At 62.6% G+C, this 22,384-nt stretch overlaps 14 protein-coding genes and 2 non-coding genes across 16 annotated transcripts; 10 read left to right on the top strand and 6 right to left on the bottom strand.

Moving 5' to 3' along the window:
• Positions 1–12: 12 nt before the first annotated feature.
• On the bottom strand, positions 13–2,025 carry MRET_2187 (endothelin-converting enzyme; the record flags this gene model as incomplete). Its single annotated transcript, XM_027628814.1, has 1 exon — positions 13–2,025. The coding sequence occupies one exon, from the start codon at positions 2,023–2,025 to the stop codon at positions 13–15; it is 2,013 nt and encodes a 670-aa protein (XP_027484368.1).
• Positions 2,026–2,084: 59 nt separating this feature from the next.
• Positions 2,085–3,371, top strand: MRET_2188 (YagE family protein; the record flags this gene model as incomplete). Its single annotated transcript, XM_027628815.1, has 1 exon — positions 2,085–3,371. The coding sequence occupies one exon, from the start codon at positions 2,085–2,087 to the stop codon at positions 3,369–3,371; it is 1,287 nt and encodes a 428-aa protein (XP_027484375.1).
• Positions 3,372–3,589: 218 nt separating this feature from the next.
• MRET_2189 (coiled-coil domain protein) lies at positions 3,590–4,222 on the top strand (the record flags this gene model as incomplete). Its single annotated transcript, XM_027628816.1, has 1 exon — positions 3,590–4,222. One exon carries the CDS (start codon positions 3,590–3,592, stop codon positions 4,220–4,222), a length of 633 nt encoding a protein of 210 aa, XP_027484376.1.
• Positions 4,223–4,247: 25 nt separating this feature from the next.
• Positions 4,248–5,081, top strand: MRET_2190 (4'-phosphopantetheinyl transferase; the record flags this gene model as incomplete). The annotated part of the gene is made up of 1 exon (XM_027628817.1): positions 4,248–5,081. The coding sequence occupies one exon, from the start codon at positions 4,248–4,250 to the stop codon at positions 5,079–5,081; it is 834 nt and encodes a 277-aa protein (XP_027484327.1).
• Positions 5,082–5,085: 4 nt separating this feature from the next.
• Positions 5,086–5,518, bottom strand: MRET_2191 (vacuolar protein sorting 55 superfamily; the record flags this gene model as incomplete). The annotated part of the gene is made up of 2 exons (XM_027628818.1): positions 5,086–5,138; positions 5,167–5,518. The coding sequence occupies 2 exons, from the start codon at positions 5,516–5,518 to the stop codon at positions 5,086–5,088; spliced, it is 405 nt and encodes a 134-aa protein (XP_027484326.1).
• A 192-nt stretch (positions 5,519–5,710) lies between these two features.
• On the top strand, positions 5,711–7,685 carry MRET_2192 (CCR4-NOT transcription complex subunit 4; the record flags this gene model as incomplete). The annotated part of the gene is made up of 4 exons (XM_027628819.1): positions 5,711–5,795; positions 5,826–5,875; positions 5,905–6,098; positions 6,125–7,685. The coding sequence occupies 4 exons, from the start codon at positions 5,711–5,713 to the stop codon at positions 7,683–7,685; spliced, it is 1,890 nt and encodes a 629-aa protein (XP_027484211.1).
• Positions 7,686–7,843: 158 nt separating this feature from the next.
• MRET_2193 (trafficking protein particle complex subunit 9) lies at positions 7,844–11,533 on the top strand (the record flags this gene model as incomplete). The annotated part of the gene is made up of 1 exon (XM_027628820.1): positions 7,844–11,533. The coding sequence occupies one exon, from the start codon at positions 7,844–7,846 to the stop codon at positions 11,531–11,533; it is 3,690 nt and encodes a 1,229-aa protein (XP_027484328.1).
• Positions 11,534–11,562: 29 nt separating this feature from the next.
• MRET_2194 (uncharacterized protein) lies at positions 11,563–13,017 on the top strand (the record flags this gene model as incomplete). Its single annotated transcript, XM_027628821.1, has 1 exon — positions 11,563–13,017. One exon carries the CDS (start codon positions 11,563–11,565, stop codon positions 13,015–13,017), a length of 1,455 nt encoding a protein of 484 aa, XP_027484208.1.
• Positions 13,018–13,062: 45 nt separating this feature from the next.
• Positions 13,063–13,154, top strand: MRET_t0038. Its single transcript has one exon. It is a non-coding gene; the product is annotated as a tRNA-Glu (tRNA).
• A 70-nt stretch (positions 13,155–13,224) lies between these two features.
• On the top strand, positions 13,225–13,320 carry MRET_t0039. The gene has a single exon. It is a non-coding gene; the product is annotated as a tRNA-Glu (tRNA).
• Positions 13,321–13,380: 60 nt separating this feature from the next.
• Positions 13,381–14,694, top strand: MRET_2195 (cysteine synthase A; the record flags this gene model as incomplete). Its single annotated transcript, XM_027628822.1, has 2 exons — positions 13,381–14,561; positions 14,586–14,694. The coding sequence occupies 2 exons, from the start codon at positions 13,381–13,383 to the stop codon at positions 14,692–14,694; spliced, it is 1,290 nt and encodes a 429-aa protein (XP_027484323.1).
• Positions 14,689–15,912, bottom strand: MRET_2196 (helix-loop-helix DNA-binding domain protein; the record flags this gene model as incomplete). Its single annotated transcript, XM_027628823.1, has 1 exon — positions 14,689–15,912. The coding sequence occupies one exon, from the start codon at positions 15,910–15,912 to the stop codon at positions 14,689–14,691; it is 1,224 nt and encodes a 407-aa protein (XP_027484325.1).
• A 108-nt stretch (positions 15,913–16,020) lies between these two features.
• Positions 16,021–18,015, bottom strand: MRET_2197 (beta-glucan synthesis-associated protein KRE6; the record flags this gene model as incomplete). Its single annotated transcript, XM_027628824.1, has 1 exon — positions 16,021–18,015. The coding sequence occupies one exon, from the start codon at positions 18,013–18,015 to the stop codon at positions 16,021–16,023; it is 1,995 nt and encodes a 664-aa protein (XP_027484324.1).
• Positions 18,016–18,171: 156 nt separating this feature from the next.
• MRET_2198 (AP complex subunit beta) lies at positions 18,172–20,112 on the bottom strand (the record flags this gene model as incomplete). Its single annotated transcript, XM_027628825.1, has 1 exon — positions 18,172–20,112. The coding sequence occupies one exon, from the start codon at positions 20,110–20,112 to the stop codon at positions 18,172–18,174; it is 1,941 nt and encodes a 646-aa protein (XP_027484666.1).
• Positions 20,113–20,243: 131 nt separating this feature from the next.
• MRET_2199 (U3 small nucleolar RNA-associated protein 15) lies at positions 20,244–21,884 on the top strand (the record flags this gene model as incomplete). Its single annotated transcript, XM_027628826.1, has 1 exon — positions 20,244–21,884. The coding sequence occupies one exon, from the start codon at positions 20,244–20,246 to the stop codon at positions 21,882–21,884; it is 1,641 nt and encodes a 546-aa protein (XP_027484329.1).
• A 25-nt stretch (positions 21,885–21,909) lies between these two features.
• Positions 21,910–22,207, bottom strand: MRET_2200 (copper chaperone; the record flags this gene model as incomplete). Its single annotated transcript, XM_027628827.1, has 3 exons — positions 21,910–22,040; positions 22,086–22,167; positions 22,199–22,207. The coding sequence occupies 3 exons, from the start codon at positions 22,205–22,207 to the stop codon at positions 21,910–21,912; spliced, it is 222 nt and encodes a 73-aa protein (XP_027484255.1).
• Positions 22,208–22,384: the final 177 nt, after the last annotated feature.

Raw genomic sequence — 22,384 nt, forward strand, 5'->3', positions numbered from 1 at the left:
ACAACTCCACATCTATGTGACGTGCCTATGCGACGGCGGCGCGCCCGACGAGCGACGGCGGGGGCAGTGGAAGGCCGCGGCCCACGGCGCAAAGTGCGTGAGTGCGTCGTGTATGCGCTGTGATGGCGCTTGGTGCGCGGACAGTGCGCCGTACGCGAGGAAGAACAGCTGCTCGTGCGTGTAGGTGAGCAGACCGGGCAGGCGCATGTTGCGGGCGTACGTCGCGCTGTCGCCCTCGGCGAGCAGTGCGCGCCAAGCCTCGTAGCTGCGTGCGAGGCCGTCGAGGCGTGCGGCGGTCGAGGCGTGGCGCGTGGCGGGGCGCACCGTGCGCCATCGGCCGTCCGCGTCGTACCAGCGCCCGGGCGTGTCGATGGCGTGCGTCATTTCGTGCGCGAGGAGCGTGCCGAGCGCGCCGTACTGCAGGTACAGCGGCGCGTCGCGTTCATAGAACGGCAGCTGCAGCAGGCCGGCGGGGCACACGACCGCATTGTCGAGTGCGCTGTACGCGGCGCGGGCGTCGGTCGTTCGGCGCGCGCCGAGCGAGCCGGGCGGCAGCTCGCCGCCGAGGAGCGACCATGCGTGCTGGTGCGCGTGCATGCGCGCGTTGAGCACGTTGGCCCAGTGCGCGTCGCCGATGTGCAGGTCGGCGTACCATGCCTCGATGGCGTCGGCGTTCATGGCGTCGGGCTGCGCCGGCGCGCCGATGTGCGCCTGCAGACCATGCAGCTTGGCGCGTGCGTCGGCGCGCGCGGCGGCATCGAGCCACGGCAGGTCAGGTAGGCGCTGGGTATACGCCGTGCGGATCGCGTCGATCATGCGCCGCACGCCACGGACGTCCGGCTGCGTGTGCTCGGCGAACAAGCGGCCGCTCATGTGGCCGAGCGCGGCGTGCAGCGCGGCCATGCACGAGGGCGCCGGCTGGAGCGCGCGCGCGGGCTGTCCGAGCGGCACGTCAGGCCCGAGGTACGTGCCAGCGTCGCGGATCACGGCCCAGCGCAGGTACGCGTGCAGCGTGCGCGTCGGCGTGCGATGGAGCAGCGCGGCGAGCTGCCGCAGGTACGTCGGGCTGCTCACGAGGACGCGGTGCGGCAGGACGCGGGGACTGTGGGCGTGCAGGTACGACGGCCAGTCGACGAGCGGCGCGAGGACTTGCAGATCGGCCGTCAGCAGCGGGTGGTACGTCGCCACCGGATCCGCGAGCTCGGTGGCTGGCGGGTACAGGCGCGCGAGCTCGTGCTCGAACGCGACGACCTCGCGTGCGTCGCCGCCGACGTGCGCGAGGCCCTCGTGCACGAGGCCCTCGTACCACGGCCGCGTCACATTGTCGTCGTACGCGGCGGGCGCACGCAGGCCGAGGCCACTGGGCACGATGCGCGGCGTCGCGGCGTGCGGCGCGCGCCCGGGATCGCCATCGATGATCGCGTCGAAGAGCACGGGAAAGCCACGCGCATGCAGCCACGCGATCGCGGCGGTCGTTGCATTCGGCGCCCGCAGCTGGCGCGACAGCTCGTGCAGGAGATCGAGGAGCGGCGCCGCGCCCGCCTCGTTCTGCGCGCGCGTGTCCGTGCACGCCTCGTGGAACGCGCGCAGCTTGTGCAGGCTCAGCCGGTCGGCGGGCGATACGTCCTCGTCGCGCAGCGTCCAGAGCAGGTCCTGCACGAGGCGGTCGTTCTGCGCCTCGACCTGCTCACGCACGCCGTACGCCGGCGCGCTGGGCGACGCAGGATACGACGCGCGCCACCCACCCGTCGCAAACTCGTCAAAGTCGTTGCACGGATCGGCCGACTCGTTGAGGAAGCGCATGAGCTCGAACGACGCCACCAGGCACGGGCGCGTCGTACACACGCGATGCATCATACGCTCATCATCCCGCTGGATCGTGTGCACGAGCGCACTCACGAGCAGGATCAGCAGCACGACGACCAGCGCCAGCTCAGGCACACGGCGCGGCGGCGCGCGCTTCGTGCCCAGCAGCGGCTGCGCCTCGGACGCCTCACGGACGCCGTCGTGCCGGGCCGCCGACATGGTGGAGGGGACGGGGCTGCCAGCGAGGCGCCCACCGCCGGGCCTCTTGGCTTGGGCGCATGTGGAGCCGGACACGGAGTGCGTGGCGCCCGGGGCGGTGGCTGAGCGTGCGGTATGTGCGGTCGGCCCCGCCGCATCGGAGTGGGCCGACGGCAGCGTCGCACAAGTCGACGCTGCGTGTGATGCTGGAGCGTGGCGGGCTGCTGCCGGCGACGTCGGCGCCGTTCGACTTTGTGTCGCGCCAGGCGCGTATGCCGTCGGCGTACACGTTTCGGCGCACGCGGCTGCCGGTGTCGAAGGCCAAGGCGCTCGCGCAGGAGAGTCGCGCGTTGCGGGAGCAGGTCGCGTCCGACTCGGCGCCGCCGTGGACGGAGGCCGAGCCGCGTCCGACGCTGCCGCTCACATCGACGCATGTGACGTCGGGCGAGCTGCCGGAAGTCGCGGCGTTCGCGACCGCGCAGTCGTATAACTTTGACGTGCTGCTGAGTAGCGGGCGGCTCCCGCTGAACTGGATCTGGCTCGAGGACCGCGAAGTGATCTACATCCCGTCGTGGCCGGCGCCGTACACATCGAGCGGCAGCGTGTTCCTATTCCGCTCCGGGTGCTACGTGACGTGGGGCATGTCGAGCGAGCAGAACACGGCGTTCTACCGCGACGTGATCGCCGGCGGCGACGTCCCCGTCGAGGAGGCCCGGCACGAGGCGGTCGGCGACGAGGCGATGGAGTACGTCCACATCCCCACCGAGGCGACGCGCGTCGTCGGCGACCTGATCGTGCTCGGCCAGCGCCGCGACGACAAGGAGCAGCGCCCATCGCGCGCGTCGTCCGCCGTGCCGTCGCTCACCCTGCAGGCCCGACTCGCCTTCTCGCAAGGCCTCGCCGCCTCTGCGCGCCTGTCAGTCGAAGAGTCGCTCCTGCAGCACTACCTCGAGAGCGTCGCGCCAATCCCCGCGCGTCTCGAGGCGAGCGGCAAAGTGCCCGTGCCCCGCAAGGACGTCATCCGCAAACTCGGCACCCTCCTACACATCCGCCAGCGCCTCAACCTCGGCCGCGACAACTTTATCGACGACCCCGAACTGTACTGGGAAAACAGCCACATGGAAACGCTGTACCGCAGCATCTGCTCGGCCCTCGACATGAAGCCACGCACCGAGGCACTCAACGCCAAGCTGAACCACTGCGAGCACCTCCTCGAAGTACTGCGCGCCCTCCTCACCGAGCAGTCCAGTCACCACATGGAGCTCATCATCATCTACCTCATCGCCTTCGAGGTCGGCATGGCCCTCGTCACGCACGAGTATCTGCCCACGCCGCTCGCCGTGTGGCGCCTCATAGTTGCTGAGTAATTACCACCATGGCGCCGAGCCTGCGCTTCGCGCTCCCCAGCGCCGCCGCCGCCGCGCCGCCGCGGGCGCCCAAGGCGCGCGCGTTTGACGACGCGGACGAGCCTGCGCCGCTCGCACCACGCGCCGCCGCACCCGTGTCCAAGGCCGTGCAGCGGCAGCACGCCGACGCCGCCGACGTCGACGCCAGCACCTTTGACTACGACGGCGTGTACGACAAAATGAAGCAGCTCGAGCGCGCGCGGCAGCAGGCGAAGAAGGAGCAGGACTCGGAGCGCAAGCCCAAGTACATGCACCAGTTCTTCGAGGCCGCCGAGACGCGCGAGCGCGACCGCCTGCGCGCCGAGGCCAAGAGGATCCAGCGCGAGCGGGCCGCGGAGGGCGACGCGTTCCGCGACACGGAGGCGTTCGTCACGTCCGCCTACCAGGCACAGCAGGAGGCGTGGCAACGTGCCGAGGAAGAAGAGCGCCTGCGCGAGACGCGCGCACGCAGCCGATCCCGCGGCGTAGCGGCGTTCCGCCACCGCATCCTCCACGACGAAAGTGAGCGTCGTCAAGCGCTGCTCACAGCCTTATCCCAGCCTACGGACGTACAAGCGCAGGCGGCCGCTCCCATGTCCGACCGCCAGCGCGCCGAGCGCGCCGAGGCCCAAGGCCTGCATGTCGAACTAAACGACGACCACCAAATTGTGGATCAACGCGACTTGCTCCAACGCGGCCTCAATGTCATGAGGAAGCGCAAAGACGCACGCGACGAGGCGCCCACTCCCACCTCGCGCGCGAAGCGCAGCCACCTGATGGAGGAGGCCCTCTTGGCACGTGTCGGCGACGACAGCGACGACGACGAGGCTTGATGTGGAGCGCCACCCGGTCTCTTTTATGCTCGACGTGCAAGTGTGGGTCGTGGATGTGTCGGCGTGGCATCGCGAGCCGTACACACGCCCAGGCGCGTCGCAGGTCCCCGCGCTGGATGCGCGTCTCGTAGGCGCCGAGGACGCGACGCGCATAGGTCGGTACGTGCGAGCGATCGATCGCGTGCGGGCGTTCGTGGCGTGCCTCCTGCCACGCGTCATGCTTGTGGCGACGCAGTGCGTGGGGCACTGGCGCGACGTCGCGATCCAGCGGACCGAGAGCGGTCGGCCTTGTACGGATGTGCCGCACATCGACTTTAATCTATCGCACGATGGCGACTGGGTCGTCATGGCGTTCTCGCGCACGCACCGCGTGGGTGTCGACGTGATGCAAGTGGCCCTACCGCATTTTGAAGAGAGCAGTGCGTCGTTCTGCCACACGATGTCGTCGTCCATGTCGCGATCTGAGCGCGAGTGGGTCGCGCAGGGCGCGTCCGAGGCCGACGTCCTGTCGCGCCTGTACGACGTGTGGACGTACAAGGAGGCGCTCACGAAAAACATGGGCCTCGGCCTCGGCTACGACTTTGCGCGGATCGACCTGCGCTTCGGACGGGACGTGCGCCTCGCGATGGATGGCCGCGCCGTCGACACGTTCCGCTTCCGCGAGCTGGCGCTGCCGTGTGGCGCGTCGAGTCGCGCGCCAGGCTCGCGTGTGGCCATCGCGTTGGGCCCACGCGACGCATGGGAGGCGCCCATGTCCAAGCAGGCCGTGCCGGCGCAGCAGGCCATGGACGAGGGCTGGCTGCGCATGTGGACGTACGACGCGTGGCTGGACTATGCGTGGGCGATGAGCGGGGTATGAGAGGCTACAGGTCATCGTACTCGTCGGGGGTATGAAAGAAGGCGGCATAGGCCATCACTGCGTCGGTAAGTCGGCGTGCACGTACTTGTACCATAGACCAGCAGGCCACCACAGAGCGTCAGGACAGCGGCTGTGCCCGTGATGATGCCCGTGTGCGCCAGCACGATCGGCAAGGCGATGCCCGTCATGAGCAGCGCGCCCGTGAGAAAGTAGCCCATGTCCAGGTACGCATCATGGTAGTCGGAAAAGCTGTCAGCCCCGGCCAGGTGGCCAAAGCACGCATTCGGCGTCGGGGCGAGCGCGAACGACAAGGCCGACCAGATCGGCATCCAGTTCGACCATACCGCGCACGACAAAATCACCAGCAGGAAGCCAAGGGCGAGCGAAAAGGACAGAAAGATGACCGTGTGGATGCCGTTCGTCGCCGCGACCGACATGCTGCTGTCCGCAGCGCCGCCGCCGGCCGCGACGCGCCCCGCCGTCGTCCGGGGGGAGACGCACGCCACGTGCAGGCACGTGCCTTCGGCCGAGGTACATTTTCTACGTTTTGCGCGCGCGGCGTGGGTGGCTCGTCGATCGAGCGAACGTCGTCGGCACACGCCTGACCTGAGCACGTTGCCACTGGCGGTATGGCGAGGCGAACGAGTACGATGCCGACGGGCATGGCAGCGTACGTAGGTGCGGCGTCAGGGAGCTCTGTGCATGGCGAACATAGTACGTGCGGCGACGCCACTGACAGGCCAGGTCATGCCAAAGCCACGACGGCGCACGACATGTACCTGTCGGACGAAACGGTACGTGCCCGCAGCGCGCTGACGTGCAGGATGACATGGAGTGCCCGCTGTGTCTAGAGGAGATTGATATATCCGATGCGAACTTCAAGCCGTGTCCGTGCGGCTACCAGATATGCCGGTTCTGCTGGCACCACATCAAGCAGAACTTGAATGGGCGGTGCCCTGCGTGCCGGCGAAAATACTCGGACCAGGCCATTGAGTTCAAGGCCATGTCGACGGAAGAGTGCGTACATGCGACTTACCACGCAGGATTATGCGGCTCACGAACGCGAAAAAGAACAAGGAGCGCGAAAAGAAGGAGATGGAGGCGACCAACCGCAAGCACCTCGCGAACATGCGCGTCGTGCAAAAGAACCTGGTGTACGTCGTGGGTCTGAGCCCCAAGCTCGCGCGCGAGGAGTTCATCCCGACGCTCAAGGGCCCCGACTACTTTGGCCAGTACGGACGCGTGGCCAAAATCCTCATCAGCAAGCGCATGACGTCCAGCAAGTACGGACATGGCTCGCATGATCCGTCGATGGGCGTGTATGTGACATACCAGAGCAAGGAAGATGCGGCTCGTGCGATCGTCGCGATCGACGGCAGCAAGGAGCCAGGCGGCCGCATCATCCGTGCGAGCTACGGCACGACCAAGTACTGCACGTCGTACCTGCGCAACATGCCGTGCTCGAACGCCGGGTGCACGTACCTGCACGAGCCCGGCGAGGAAGCAGACTCCTTCACCAAGGAAGACTTGGCGACGCTGCGGCACGCCGCGCGCGACACGGAGCACAAAATCAAGCCGGCATCGATGCACTTGATGCCGATCACGAAAAAGGCGTCGACGGAAGCGATCTCGCACGCCTCGCCCGCTCCGTCCGCCGCGGGCGATGAAGGCTCCGCGCTGCCCCGCACGGCGTCGTGGGCGAACGCGGGCAAGATGTTCTCGGCGGCGGGCGAGCCGGCTCCGATGCCCCCGCCCCGGGATCCGCAGGCGTTCCCCGGCCTCGCGGCGGCGGCCGCTGCTCCGACGCACTCGCCCAAGATGCGGCCCAAGGCGGCCAAGGCGCCAGCTGCGACGCGCGCGCGCGAGGCCGACTCGGTGCCGAGCTCGCCGACGCCTCGCAAGGCCGCGCCGATCGTGCTGGACGATGTGCGGCGCCACGATATGGTGGAGCCGCCGTACCTGTTCTCGACGTTCGACTGGCCGCTGTTGACGCATTGGGGCGATGGCGACTTTAGCTTCTACCTGCCGTCGCTGCCGACTTCGATGGCGCCTACCGACGACCACGACGCGGCTCCGTACAGCGGCACCTTTAATCCCTTTGACGAGCCCGACTCGGTGTGGGGGCCGTACGAGCAGGCGCGTGTGCCGGACGCGGCCTGGCCACTTCGGCAGCAGGCAGCGCTGCACCGCGGCGTGGCGCCCCACATGCTGGACAATGTGCGTGCGCCCGAGGAGCAGCGCTCGGCGGCCGCTGCGATGCTGGCAGCGCGTGCGCGGCAGCTCCAGGAGGCGGGCGAGACGGTATCGACGCACTCGATGAGCGATGTGCGGACGCATCTGGCGCGGCAGCAGGCCCAGCAGCAGGCGCAGCACGGCCCCACGGCCGATGCCCACTCGCTGCTCACTCTTTTGCGGCGCGGGCAGGAGCCGGACGTGCTGGCGGACGCTGCCACGCCGCCGGCGCCCCCGCCGGGTCTGCGCACGCAGCCGCCGAATCGGGCGACGGGCCTGCTCCTGGCGCAGCTCCTCGGCACGCCGCCCGCGCAGCAGCACCCCGATGCCTACGCAGCAGGCGTTCCCCCGGCCACGGTGCGGCAGCCATAGACGACCACCACGAGCGGCAGCATGCCTGTGCGTACTTCCTGGGCATGTGTGGCGGTCCTACATAGCCGATCTGTACGAGGACACACACCTTCATCAGCACAGGCGCACGTCGCCTCCACGTCACGGCGGGGCGTGGCGCCAAGTGTCGTGGAGCGGCCATGGCAGCAGCGCCGACCTTCTCCGCCAGCGGCACGCCGTCGTTCTGCGCGCCGGCCAAGATCAGGATCCTGCTGGTGCCGGCGGCGCCACTGGAGCAGGCCGAGTTTGAGCGGTGGTCCAGTGTCGTGCGCGCGTACGAGCACATCCCGCTGACCGATGTGCCACGCTCGCGGCCGCCGCCCCGGGCGCCCGTGTACGAGCAGAGCGAGGTGCACTTGTCGTTCGTGACGACGCACGACTCTGCGAGCACGTACCTCGCGCCCTTTCAGCTGCATCACGTCGTGCACGGCGTCCTCGGCCTCGCGACGCGTACCACGGCCCTGGAGCGTGTGCCTCGGATGCTGTCGGAGGCGTATCCACACGCCTTTGCGCATCGCGTATGGGCGTTTGACGTGCGAAAGGCTCGAGAAAATGGCGATATGGCTATGGAGCACGATGACGGCGTCGATGATGCGTTTGAGCCGCAGAGCGACGTGTGCCGCGCCCGTGAGCCGGGCGTCCACGTCGTGCCTGCCGTGCGTCGCGATGCGCAGGACGTGCGGTGGTACGTGCGTCAGCTCCTCGCGGACATGATCGGCTCGCTCCTTGATCAGCTCGATCACTACGTCGCGCATCTCGACGAGCTCGAGACACCGCGCGAGACGCTGCGGGGCGCAGCGCCTCCGCCAGCGCCAGCGCCGTCGGAGATGCGCCTTGTGCCGCGCAAATCGACCGTCGCGACGGCAAGCAAGATTTTTGGGCTGAAAAAGAGCAGCGTCGAAAAGCCGGCGCCCTCGCTGCGCGTCGTCAAGGTCAAGGCAGATGCAGCGATGATGAGTGGGTACCTGTGGGACGCGCTCGAGCTGTACGACAGCATCCTGACCCACACAGGTCGGGAGCGCGCTCTTGCCGGCGGTCACGACGCCGTGTGGTTCGCGGGCGCGCTCGAGGGATGGGCCGTCACGCGGGTCATTCTCTCGCGCATGGGCGGCGAGGCCGTGGCGCAGGCGCCGTGCCTCTTGTACCCCCTCACGCCGGGCAAGGACAAGGACACGCACGATCCCACCCCGGAGCCCCTGGCATGGCGCGACGTCGCTGAGGCGTACGCCCTGGCGCTCGCCATCTACCGCCAATGCCTCGCGCCGCCGCACGTCCAGCTCGAGGCGCTGCGGTCCATGACGAACGAGACGTCGCGCGACTACACACCGCCGTACGTCTACGCCAGCGCGTGCCTCCAATATGCGCGCTTCCTCCTCGCCCTCTTTGCTTCCGGCGGATGGAACGCCGATGCGCACGACCAGCTCATGTACGGCGGCGACCCACCAGCGCTCGATACGGGCGTGCCGCTCACGTTCAGCGAGCAAGCGCACCTCGCCGCCGTCTCGGGCATTTACCGCCACGAAATCGCCGCGGCAGCGAGCGCAGCTCTCACGCCGTCCTTGCCGCTGCTCGTGCCGACCGAGCAGCTGCGCATCCTCGCGCCCCTGCACCGCATATGCACGCTGCTGAGCTACACACGCCTGGCGGCACACATAGGGCGTGTGCTCGGCACAGTCGTGTGCAGCATGCTGACTCGCACGCTGCGAACGCGCTCAATCGCGCCTCACGTCGCCTGGGACAGCGTGCGAGACATGCTGCGGTGGCATACCCACACCACCACGATGCCGCGTGCCGATGCCGTTCCCACGGGCGTCTTCGCTTCGGCGAATCCGGCCCTCGTTCTCGGCATCGCGGCGTGCGATGCCTACGGCATCGACATACTGGCCTCGCCGCTCGTGCATGTGCCTCCGACGCACATCCTCGAGATCGCTCGTCAGCGCATATGTGCGTACGCTTATACCGACATGCTCACCTCCGCCCTCGGCGACGAAGGCCGCCGATGGCTGCCGCGACTGAGCGACTCGGCCGCCGTCGCATACCGCCCACGAGCGCCGTTTGGATGGCACGATCTGCAGGTACAGCTCCTCCAGGACTTGATCGTGCAGTGTGAGGCGCTCGACGAACCTTTGGGCCAAGTGTTCTTTGCGGCGCTCCTCTTGCGACACACGCGCCCCACGGCCGCGATCCTCGACGGCCTGCGTCACGCGCTTCCACGCGCTCAGACATATGCGCCGCATGTCCAGCTGCGCTACTGGGGCCCACCCGACCTGCTGCGCTCCATGCAATGGCATGCTGGCCGCGTGCACGTATCCCTATGCAACCCATGGCCCATCCCCCTGCCCCTGTACGATGTGCACGCGGTAGGCGCGGGCCTCGACGTGTCGACGCCCGCCGTGCAAGCCGTCGTGCCCCCCCACTGCCTTCACACCCTCCAGCTCCACGTCGTGCCCCAGGCCCCCGGCACCTGGCACCTCCGCGGCGTACGTGTGCGGTTGTGGGGCGCCGAGGCGCACACCCTACACATCCACAAAAGCAGCGCGCCTATTCGCTGCGCCGCAGGCTTGCTGGGCCGCCCAGGCGCTCAGCTCGTGCAGTGGATCATCCAGGCGCGCGTACGAGACTTGAGCCAGGCGCTCGAACGACCGCCCGCATCGCTGGCATGCGCGCTGGGCGCGCCGCGTGCGCCCTGCCACATCCGCCTACCCACCTCGGTCGTCCTGCTTATGGACGGCGCCTCAGAGCATGTGCGTGTCGCCCTGCACAACCCCTCGGATGCGCCCATCGACGTGCCATGCTCCGTGGATGATGGACAGCCGCCGCCACACCGTGAGGCGTCAGAGATCGAGCTGTACGAGCACGAGTGGCTCGCGCTGCACGAGCCCGTCGCGACGATCCACCCCACCCGTGTGTCCGTGGCACCGCATGCCACAGCGTATGCAGATGTGCACGTACGTGGACGGACGGGCTGCGACTGGCTCCGACTGCACGCCGGCTCCGAGGTAGCGACGCTGCCCCTCTGCGTCGAGCCCAGCGTCATGACGAGCGACTTGCGCGTCGAGCGCATCAGCGATGCCTCGGCGCAACGGCTCTTCGCGGCCCTGCAGGCGCCTGCCCCGCAGCCCGGCCCGTATGTGCTCGTGAGCTTCCACGCACGGAATGTGTCCACGTCGTCCCTGCGTGTGTGTATCGATGCGGGTGTGCGCCTCGAGCGCACACTGCCGTCAGGCGAGTCGGCCCGCATGGCATGGCCGATGGCACCGATGACACTCACGCACGCCGATCTCCTCCGGCCCATTCCTGCGCTGTGCGAGCGTCAGTATGTCGTGCCCAAAACCACGCTCTCAGACGCGGCCAAGGCCCAGTTCTGGGTGCGCGAAGCGCTGTGGCAACGCGTGCGGGCGACGTGGACGACGAGCGCGGAGGCCCACGGTGACGTGCATCTACGTGCCCTCTGGCCCTCCGACGCTCATGTGCCGCTGCTCGTGGCGCCGCGCGTCCACGTCGATGTGCACATGGACACAGCCGCGGCCACCGACTCGGTGGTGCGTCCCACCATCCGTGTGCGCGGACTCGAGGGAGCCCAGTGTGTACGCGTACGCATCGAGCCGCGCCTCGGCACAGATGCGCCCCGCATGCATGCCATGGCGCCCGAAGGGGCGTGGGACATGACCTGGTCTCCTCTCGCTTCCCCCGAACTCGAATGGACCACATCCGTGTGCTTCTTGTCCGAAGGGCCGTGGCTCGTGGGCGCATATGCTCACGTCATATGGCCGAACGCCACCGAGCCGCACCTCTATGCCAGCACAGCAGTGCAGGTGGATGTGTCGTAACTCGGTGTCATACCCTCATCTCCCTCATCATGGCCGATCGGTGGCGCCACTCACTCGGCTCGCTGGAGCGCCGCACACGCCCTCTTTCCTACCGACAGACGCCGCGCATAGAGCCATGCCGCAGTAGTAGTAGTGATACCAGTCTACACAAACGCTCCTCGGAGGAGGAAGCTTCGCCCGCAGTCAAACGCGCGCGCTTTACACCCAAGCCTCCCATCCCGCGCCGCCCTCTGCACGCGCTGCCGCCTGCACCACGCAGTCCATCGTCGCCATTCTTCGCCATACCCCGCAAGCCCGGTGGCTCTTGGCCGCGGCCCACACCATCGTCGCCACCAACGATTCTCGTGTCACCCCCCGACAGCGACATGGCCGCGATCATGGCGCGCTGCGCTCGGCCCTCGACGGATGCCACCTGGCAGCGCGCGTTTATACGTACCCTTCTCACACGCGATCAACTGGCCTTTGACAAACTCGCTTGGCAGCTTGATCTCGTCTTTGCCAAGCTGGCCGCCACCCTCAACTGCGACGTGGCGGGCCTGGCCAAACACGCCGCGCGTCAGACCATCGAGCTGCTGACGCGCGCATGGCGTCCTGCTACGCCAGAAGATTATGCGCTCTCACCGCCTAGCTTCCGGCTCCCGCGCATGACCCACGAGCTGATCCCACGTACCCCCGCCACCAGCAAAGCTCACGCTCTGTGGAGCCAACAAGTCTCAGCCACCGTCGGAGCTGATATGGCGGAACGACTCAGCTTGCACATCGCTCACACGGTGTGGTACATGGCTGTTCGCGACGCTCGTCGTCCTTACACACGCCCGGCTATCATGGCTCAGTACTGCGCACACATTCTCGCGTATCTACGCCGCTGGACCGCACACGAACACCTACACCCCCTTCATCTCTTACCGACGGCCCACTTGCAGACGCTCGAGTCGCAGCACAGTGCGTGCGCATCAACCATCTTGCATGACGTATTCCAACGCAATTTACACCAACAACTCACCGACTTCCAGAAGCAACGACATACCAGCCAGCCGTTCCTTCAAGTACCCGGCGTCGACGCATCATCGTCCCACGGACCCTGTCTCCTCACCGACGTCCAGGGACCCGACTTGATCGATGCTGCCCGCTTTGTCGGCGAATTAGCCCGTTTACACGTAGTGGCGACGCCAGCTACTGTCGAACAATGGCTTCAGGCCCTGTTTTTACACGAAATCCCGTGGGTCCAAGTACCCATGCACGAACTCGAGGCCGGATGTGCCTTGCTGCTACTAACAGGGTCACTGTCACAGCTCGACATGTCTGCATGTACACTTCACGAGCATTCTACTCGTGGCTCCATTCATCATCAATGTCTCTGCAAATTGGAAGAGCTGGCTCGCTCGCGATGGGTCCCTGCCTCTTCGAAAAAATGGATCCAGGTACGTGGAGAACAACTCACCTCGCAGGAGGTCATTGCGTACGGCCGCCGTGGCTGGACATAGCCCTTGCTCCTCTACATCGCCCCTAGAGACTATTGAGTCAAAGTTCTCCTAGTTAGTACAACGGTTAGTATATGTCGCTCTCATGTGTTTCACTGTGTGGCGCCGACAAGACCCGGGTTCGACTCCCGGATTGGGAACTCTTTTTCTTGATCAATCTCCCTCTTGCACAGCGTCAAAGCTGTTCAGATTTTCTCAACTAGCACGTGCCTCCCAGTTAGTACAACGGTCAGTATATGTCGCTTTCATGTGGTCCTTCACCAGTGGGGCGCCGACAAGACCCGGGTTCGACTCCCGGATTGGGAACATTTTTGCTTTTATTTTTCGTGGTCCGTGCAGGGTCGGCACTATTTCACATCCAAGATCATGGACCGACTAGCCCGTGTGTTCACGCGTTACCGCTATACTGGCATCTGGGTCGTGGGGTTTTTGGTGGGTCTCTGTACTGGCTTGGGAGCTCTGGCACTAGCGAGAGCTCATCGAGCGCTTGAGCGTGCCAGCATCCGACGCAAAGTGGCTCGATCATCGCCGAACAACGACTTTGTGCCAATTCAACTTCAACAGAGTCATTCGATCGTCTCAGGCGTCGAAGGCATGATCGGCAATACGCCCCTTGTGCGTATCAGGAGTCTATCAGATCTGACAGGCTGCGAGATCCTAGGCAAAGCGGAATTTGTGAACCCTGGAGGCAGCCCCAAGGACCGTGTAGCATTGCAAATCATCACAGAGGCCGAAAAAGATGAGCTGCTCGTACCACACACGGGGTCGTGGATTTTCGAAGGTACCGTAGGCTCAACGGGTATATCGCTAGCTACGTTGGCTTGTGCCAAAGGCTACCGCTGCTGTATTGTTGTGCCGGATGATGTGGCCGAAGAAAAAGCCACTCTGCTGCGTCGGTTGGGCGCAGTTGTGGAAGCAGTGCGTCCGCGGGGTATTGTGGATCCGCGCCACTTTGTCAATGAGGCACGGACGCGTGCGCAGTCCTGGAAGCCGAATCGCCATGAGCCGTGTGCTCGGGCATTTTTCGCCGACCAGTTCGAGACGGATGCCAATTTTTCCGCACACTATGAACACACAGGTCCAGAAATATGGACACAAACGCAGGGACACGTGGATGCCTTTGTCGCTGGCACCGGGACGGGTGGCACGCTCTCGGGCGTGTCGGCCTACCTCAAAGAGGTGAGTCCGTCGGTCCTCACAGTCGCCGCCGATCCACCGGGCTCGGGCGTGTACAATCGCATCCAGTATGGCGTCATGTACAATGCCACCGAAGCAGAAGGCACGCGCCGCCGACATCAAGTTGATACCGTGGTAGAAGGCATTGGACTCAACCGTCTTACGCGCAATCTGGAGCTGGGCTTGCCGTTTATTGATGCCGCTGAGCGTGTGACGGACGATGAAGCTGTGCGCATGTCGCGGTGGCTTTCGACGCATGATGGCCTGTTCCTAGGCTCATCGTCCGCCGTGCATTGCGTCGCAGCTGTCCGCACAGCGCTTCGTCTGAAGGCGCAGCGCCCTGATACTCGACCTGTCGTCGTCACGATTCTGTACGTATACCATCGCTTACGCAGCGCCGATTCTGGCTCACGACATCTGTCCAAGTTTCAGAACGACGAGGCCATGCAGGCTCGTGGACTCAACGTGGTAGCTGACATTGCTGATATCCTAGCGCCATTATGATGACATACCCGCATATCGTTGGAAGAGCTGATGCTGCAAGTCTTTCTTGCGTTGTCGGAGTTGCTCGTGCCGCTGCAAGCGCCCTTGTAGGTACTCCACGGCCTCGAGTAGGATCGAGACTTCGTTGGGTAGATTCGCACGTGCATCTTCCTCTGGTACTGACTCGGGCTCTGTCTTGGTAACGGCCGGCAGCATACTGGCCAAGGTATCGTAGCCCTTGCGGATATTTGAGCGCCGTTTTTGTTCTGACGCAATGTGGTTGGCCTTCTTCTCTTCTATGCTCAAAGGGCCTTGATTCGATGCTTTCCGCTTTTTTGAGTCTGTCCAGAGCATGGCCACGTCGTCTGACAGGCTCCAATCACCCGTGGTATAAGCCATGTGCAGCCGCTGCTTTCGTACGCGCAGTTTGTCGAGATGCGGCTGGTCCCGGGTGCTGTCCGGCTCAAAGACGTGGTGCAGCGCCGAGGGTACGAGGCGGGAGACATGATCGAGGCTGGGAGGTTCCACATCTGTGCTGGGTGTGGACGGTGAGAGGTATGGCTCGAGAACGGAGGCAACTTCACCCGGTGCCTGGATCGGTGTTTGCGAGGGTCGAGGAGGTGTCTGGGGCGTGGGCATCATCTGAGCACGATGGGCGTATTCCATGGGACGATGCACGTACCGTCGGGCGAGGTAGGGATGCTGCATAGAACGGATGCTGGGCACGTGTCGTTCTCGTTGATACCAGCGAAAGTAGCGTGGATTGCCCATTTCGTCCGGAGCCATACGCACAAACCCGTAGGGATCATGCTGGGACGAGGGTCGAAGTGAGAATTTCTGGGAGGAAGGCATGACAGACAACGAGGAGGAGCGCCAAAGGGGGGCTTTGTACATCGCATGACTGCCGCCGCTGCTCGTCGAGGCACCTGGCGTCGAGGACAGCCAACTAGGCGCGTGGGGCCGCCCATCATTCGTTGGCGTCGAGGAACGCAGCGCCGCGCGGTTGCGCATAATGGTATCTTCTCGCGACCGTGACGAGATCAGGTACGGGAGCAGGGACTGGTTCTGTGGATGCGACACCCCATCATACTGCTCCATATGAGGCGTCCGAGACATCGGGATCTTTTCCATGACTGCCTCGGACAGAGGTGCAGACTGGTGTGGGGACATGTCCGGCAGGGCCAGAGATCGATCACTCCCCTCCCCCTGCCGTACCACGTCTTCACGCCCCAGAAACATGGCCACGCACGTGTGCAGTGCGTAAAAGACGCATCGATGCGCTGAGCGCTGAGGTTGTTCGCTTTCTTGCTTACTAATACAAAAAAAGACTACAGGCTGTGGGCGTCTTTAGCATTGGTTCATCTGGCTGTTCTTGGGCCAGGCCTGGTGGGACGAGTCCAGGTAGGATGTGAGGTTGTTGTTGTAGTACAGTTCCAAGTTCCTTTGAATATAGTCGGCTGTGGGGTAGTTGTCCGGGTTGCAGGTAACACGCTTTTGCGTGCCATGCTTTTGGTATACGCGGATGTAGTCGAAAGCCATGTGGGCGGGGAATTCCAAATCGTCCCACTGGATTTGCTGGAAACCGCTCGAGATGCCCAAGTTCATGATAATAAACATAGGCTCTTTGGGGAAGATGCGGCGGCTGATCTCGGTATTCTCATTACCTGACAATGCCGCATCATTCAGCGTCCACGTTGGCTTGCCGTCCATGTACCAAGTAATGTGTCCACTGCCGGTGTTCTCAAAGTCCGGATCCCATTCTACACCGAACCGAATCGGCCTCGGCCTCTTGGACGCATCAAAGAAGGGCCAGTGAGGTAACGTGGTCGTGCACGACATGGCCTCTTGATACGGATTACCAGACCACGGGTTCCTTTTTGTAATGTCCGAGTCATACACCTTGTATGACCCCTTATTGTTGAACCAAATATAATTCTCGTCATACGGAGCCACCTGGTAGGACTGTGATGCATGCGACTCATCTCCTTGCACCTGGATTTCGAAAATATCCAGCTCAGGGGCGGAGCGTGCCGTTTTCCGATTAGGACCCGGGTGGTCTTGTCCGGAACACGTACACGAGGGGAAGCGCATACCCGGCAAAGCAGAGAGATTCTTGTGCTGGTAGCTTTTTGCGCCATTCGCTTTGACGCGCGACGCAGCTACGGGCGAGCCATCCGTGTCCTTCTGGTACGGCATGATACCCACATCACACGCCTCGTACGCATAGGGCCACATTCCGTCAGTAGAGCCCAAATAGCCAGGCCGGCCTAGGTTACCCATCAGCCAGAAACCGGGCCAGAAGCCCTGCATATCGTGTGAGCCCGGCAGGATCACACTGCCTTCAATGTATCCGCCCTGGAAGCAAAACTTGTTCCAGGACTGAAGCATGCCGGAACGGAACAAGTTTAAGCGCTCGACATACTCGTCCATCGTGAAAAGCAAGTAGCCATCTTTGGTCGTGATAGCCTCAGGCGTGTACCACTCATAGTCGTGCGTAGCGGCGTAGTAAAAGTTGCCGCCTTCCCAGAAAGGATCATCGCCTGGCCAAAACGTGCGTCCATCCTTATTAAATTCATCACTGAACACAAGATCATACTGCGACTTGTCCACAGGATTCGTCCATGTGTGATACTGCTCCTCTGTATCCTCATCAATCAAGCCTCGAACAGGGATTTTGCTAGACTCAGCATCTGCTAAAAAGCTCGCCAAACCCTTGTTGAACTGGCGCTGATGGTCGGCCAGGATAGGGTAGCCCACAAATAACATGAGCACAGACAGGCCAATGATGGTGATGGTAAACACATTGCCCAAACCACGCAGCGTCGGACGCCAAGAATGGGCGTCAGGGTTTTTATCAGGAATGTGCAGGTAGTCATCAGACTCTGCCTGCATGGGGTGCAGCATTACCATACCTTGACCGGCATTGGGCCTGGTTGACCCTGCATTCGGCTGCCGACCCACACGTTTCGTCATGCTATTATATAGTCCCGGTGATGCAGGCTCCATGACTTGAGATGAGACGCCGTGCTTGACGGATGTCGGTGTGGATACATTGGTCGTGCCCGACTCTAGGTCATGCAGATACGGATCTTGCACCACCCGACTGGGCATATTAATAAATGCATTGAGTTCTGTGCTGTCCTCGGCATCTTCCCAGTTTTCAGACCCAAAACTTTTGCGCGATGCGTACGTCGCCCGGTCAGCAGGGTCTTCATCGGTCGCATACGCCTTCCTATTCCACGTAGGGGCGTGCTCCCTTGGTCCGTTGACATTCGATTTTGCAGAACGCTCACGAGACTGCCGGGGCTCTGCTGCGACGCGGTCATACTGTCTCGCCGACATGACGGCGTCCAACGTTGTTGAGTGTGCAGTCAAAATGGGCGTCGACTGCCCCTTGTGGCGCTGCACGCGCCGAGTGTGGAGGATTGTTTGGCATTTACACTCTATATCCAATCACATGACGACTTGGCTTCTGGGTCAGGCCTACGCGGCTCCACGTCAAATGAGCTGGCCCACCGCTACAGAGGCACAGTTGGACGGCTGGGGCGGCGCGAGGTCTGTATATACCGCCTCGTCATCGGTATCGTGCATAGTGTGGTACTGAGACGGCTCTGCGTGCATGTGTGTACTGGCATGCGGTCGCGCTGATGGTTCGAGCGCGGGCGAGTCGGGCATGAACCTGTGCCTCACCTTTGGTATCATCACAGGTGGGTTCTGCTGCAGGAGCGGGACCAGACTTGCACCGTGCAAAATCAGCTGGTCTAGTACGTGCTGTTGAATTTGTTCGAGGGCCTCTTCAGAGGACGCATCGGCAAATGCCACAGCCATAGCCATACTGGCGTCCAAAGTCAGGAGGCGCATGTAAAAATAGCCACGGTCGCGTACGTCCGGATTGGCGACGAGGTCCGTCGCTTGGTGCAGGATCTTCTGTACAATTGGTCCACCAGATTTTGGCTTCCGAAGGAACAGTTTGACTGTGGCCGTTAAGAGTGCCAGCTGCACATCGGACGACTCGTCCAAAAAGGACAGGGTATAGTCATGCAGCGCATCGGTAGAACCTTCGACACGATCGCAAAAGTGCCCCAAGATCCAGATCATGGACACCTTGGCTGGGGACTCATACAGAGAGGGAATGTGGTCACATAGCATCGTGACAATGTAGCCGTAGCGGTCTGGGTATTTGCGCAAAATGTCCTTGACCACCATCACCGACTCTTGTAGTGCATAGTCCGCACGGCCCTGCATGATGGTCTTTAGCGCCGCCACGCACGGGTCAGCTACAAGGCTCCACTTGAGGGCGAGGCGTCCGATCATGTGAGTGGCTTTGCGTGCGATGTTCTCGTTGATGTCCGTCACGCAGCTTTGTAATTCATCCAGCACATCGGTTGCATTCGATTGCGTTGCTAGTTGATACAGGATATCGAGCTTGACGAGCTTGATGTATTCTGGGTCGCTGTATGTACATAAAAAGGGAGAAAGCTCCAACCGCAGCACCATGGGCCGACGCTGCAAGTATAGAAGCACGTTTGTGAGAATCGTATACAAGATCTCTGGAGGCGCCTTCATATGCGGCATGAGCACATAGCCAATCCACCGTCCTAGCGCGTTCATCCGCTCCATGTCGCTCATATAATTCATCAGAAACATGGCCACCTTGCTGGCTGTGAGTGCCAATGTCGGGCTGTGCACCTGCACATGCCGCGACAAAGCATCTGCGAGCATATGGGCCTCCTGGCCCGTCTGCGGCGTAAAAAACAACAGCGTCTCCATAATGTACGTCTGCCCCCATTCAGAACATTGATGCATGACTTGCACGAGGTGGTTGGCCTGCTTGAAGTTGACAGAGAGTTGCATCGTGTGGCTACTCTCTGCCATGTGATACAGTGCTGCAACCGCTGACACCACCACGTCGGTGCTCGTATCATACATCATGCCAAAGAGCTTTTCGATAAACCCGCTTTTTTCCATGAGAGCTGCATCGTACATGTACATCCGAGCGACGCACATGGCCGCTGTTTTGCGAACGTATGGTTTCTTGTCGTACAAAGCGCTGCGTACAGGATCTAGGAGGCCGTGCACCATGTCGTCGGTGAGGAGAGACGCCATGGTTCGCAGTGCCGAAGCACGTGTGATCGCATCTTGACTTTTCGCATCCTGCGTAAACAAATCGATATAGGGCGTCAATGCCTCCTTCTTCCTCATACCGTAGTTCGACAGGAAAAAGTACCCCATCTTTTTTATATGGATATCCTGAAGACTCATGCACTCCGCCACACTCGTACACAGTGCGCTCATGTCATTGCCCATCGTTGCATTCGCTATAATGCGCTTCAGCACAGCCACCTTTTTCGAGTAAGACTTCGCATTGACAAGGTCTGAGCCCAGCTCCTCTGCACTGCCATACACAAAGCACCTGTCCTGCCGCCCATGGTCCGCCATGCCTCCCACGACACCGGCGTGCCGGCTGGGTGGAGGCAGCAGCGGCCCTCGAGCGGCGAGCGGCGCGTCCGCTATCACGTGCCATGACCAAAAAAATTGTCGCTTCAGCCTGGCTTCTTGCTTCCTGGACGATGGAGTATCAGCCGCTGAGAGCGCCGCCGACGGCTGCAGCGACGGCCTCATCGTCGCTGCACTCGCACTCCGAGTCGCTATATTGGAGGAATCAGTTTTACTCGCCTGTCTTTCTCAAAGAGTTTGCGCCCGTGACGTGCATCCACTTTGTGCCATCGAGCCATGCCACGGACGATGATCCTAGTGGCTCGAGCTCGCGTGGCCGATTCGCTGTCACGACAGGCACTCGCGTGCAGATCTACAGCATGCGCACAAGTCGCGTAGTAAAGACCATCACTCGTTTTAAGGATGTGGCCCGCAGCGCGCACTTTCGCTCGGATGCCCGTTTGCTGGTGGCCGGCGAGGACACGGGGAATGTGCAAGTCTTTGATACCAACTCACGTACGATATTGCGCTCTTTCCAAGGACACCAGATGCCCGTGCATGTATCTAAATTTTCGACGGATATCACGCAGGTGCTGACGGCCTCAGATGACCGCACTGTGCGCATGTGGGACATGCCTGAACAAAAAGAGACGCGCCGCTTTGAGGGCCACACGGACTATGTGCGCGCTGGAGCCATCTCTCAAGACAACCCGCATGTCGTCATGTCGGGCGCCTATGACGGCACGGTGCGTCTATGGGATCTGCGCATGAGCGAACACGACGGCCAAGCCATGTGCATGGAACATGGAGCGCCGGTCGAAGATGTGTTGGTGTACCCGACGGGTGGCAGTGGCGTGGCGGTGAGTGCCGGAGGGCCCATGCTGCGTGTATGGGATATCATGAGTGGGGGCCGTTGCATGCGCGCGATATCCAACCACCAAAAGACGATCACGAAACTGGCGCTGTCCGTCGAGTCGGGCGCTGGATTCACCTCGGACGAAGGAAGTGGCGGCATGCGACTACTGAGCGGTGGCCTCGATCATCTTGTCAAGGTGTATGATCCAGCGCAGGACTATCGCGTCACGCACACGATGCGGTATCCAGCGCCCATCTTGAGTTTGGCCGTGAGTCCCGATGAAAGCCATATTGCCGTGGGCATGTCGGACGGCACACTGTGCATCCGGAAGCGCGAGCTCAAAGCTAGCGAGCTCGAGAGCCGTGAGCGTCGGCGTGCCGCTTTGCGCACAGGTGCCTATGAGCACTTTGCCACGGGCCCCACCCGGGCGAGTGCTGCGACGCGGGCTGACGAACTGTCCGTGGAGTCGACGCGGCGCCAACGGCTGAAGCGCTACGATCAGCTCCTCAAAGCGTTCCGCTACCGGGATGCGTTGGATGCGAGTTTGCAGCAAGGCGTGCCTGCGAGTGTGACGTTTGCCCTGATCATGGAGCTGATTCGTCGCTCGCCGAGTGGCCAGGCGGACGGTCTGCGTCGTGCCATATCAGGACGTGACGACGTGACGCTCGAGCCCATCTTGCGTTTCCTGTTGCGGCATGTGACGAATCCGCAGTACACCCATCTTGTGTGCGACACACTGAATCTGGTGATTGATACGTACGCGTCGGTGTTGGGCCAATCGCCGATCATTGACGACCTGTTCGGGCGCATTTGGGCCAAGCTGGGCGAGGAAATGCGTCTCCAGTCTCAGCTGTTCCAGGTAAATGGTGCGTTGGAGATGCTCCTGGCGCGTTCGGCGCTGGGTGCGGCCATGACATAGATCCACACCCTGTATGCATGTCTACTTAGGCTATCACTTGCGCACCGAGCACTTCCTTGCCCGTGTTTTTGATCTTCTCCAGCACCGTCTCAAAAGGCACCGAAGCTTCGACGTCGACGCTCTGCTGCTCGAGGCTGACCGTGTACGACGTGACGCCTGGTGTAAATGTCGCCGATCCCTCCTACGCGATCAGGTACGTACCCTCCAGCTTTCCCAGAACACGTTCGATCGCACGCGAGCAAGCTCCGCATGTCATTTTGACATCAAAATGGTACTTATGTGTCTTTCTGTATAAGTGGAAGGTAAATACATACGTCGGTCATGATGCGCGCAGGTCAAGCGATACGAAATGCGCCACCTCCGAACGCCCTGTCTCGCCGCGGGGATGGCTCGTGTGGCGGGCTGGGCCTGCCACGCGCGGCTGCCGACACACCATGACGTAAGCCCGTGTCACTCGTACTAACAACTATATGTAAACACGTGACCAAATCGGCAGGTGG

This window comes from Malassezia restricta, chromosome III, assembly GCF_003290485.1.
Source record: "Malassezia restricta chromosome III, complete sequence".
In the NCBI taxonomy this organism is placed as follows: Eukaryota; Fungi; Basidiomycota; class Malasseziomycetes; order Malasseziales; family Malasseziaceae; genus Malassezia; species Malassezia restricta.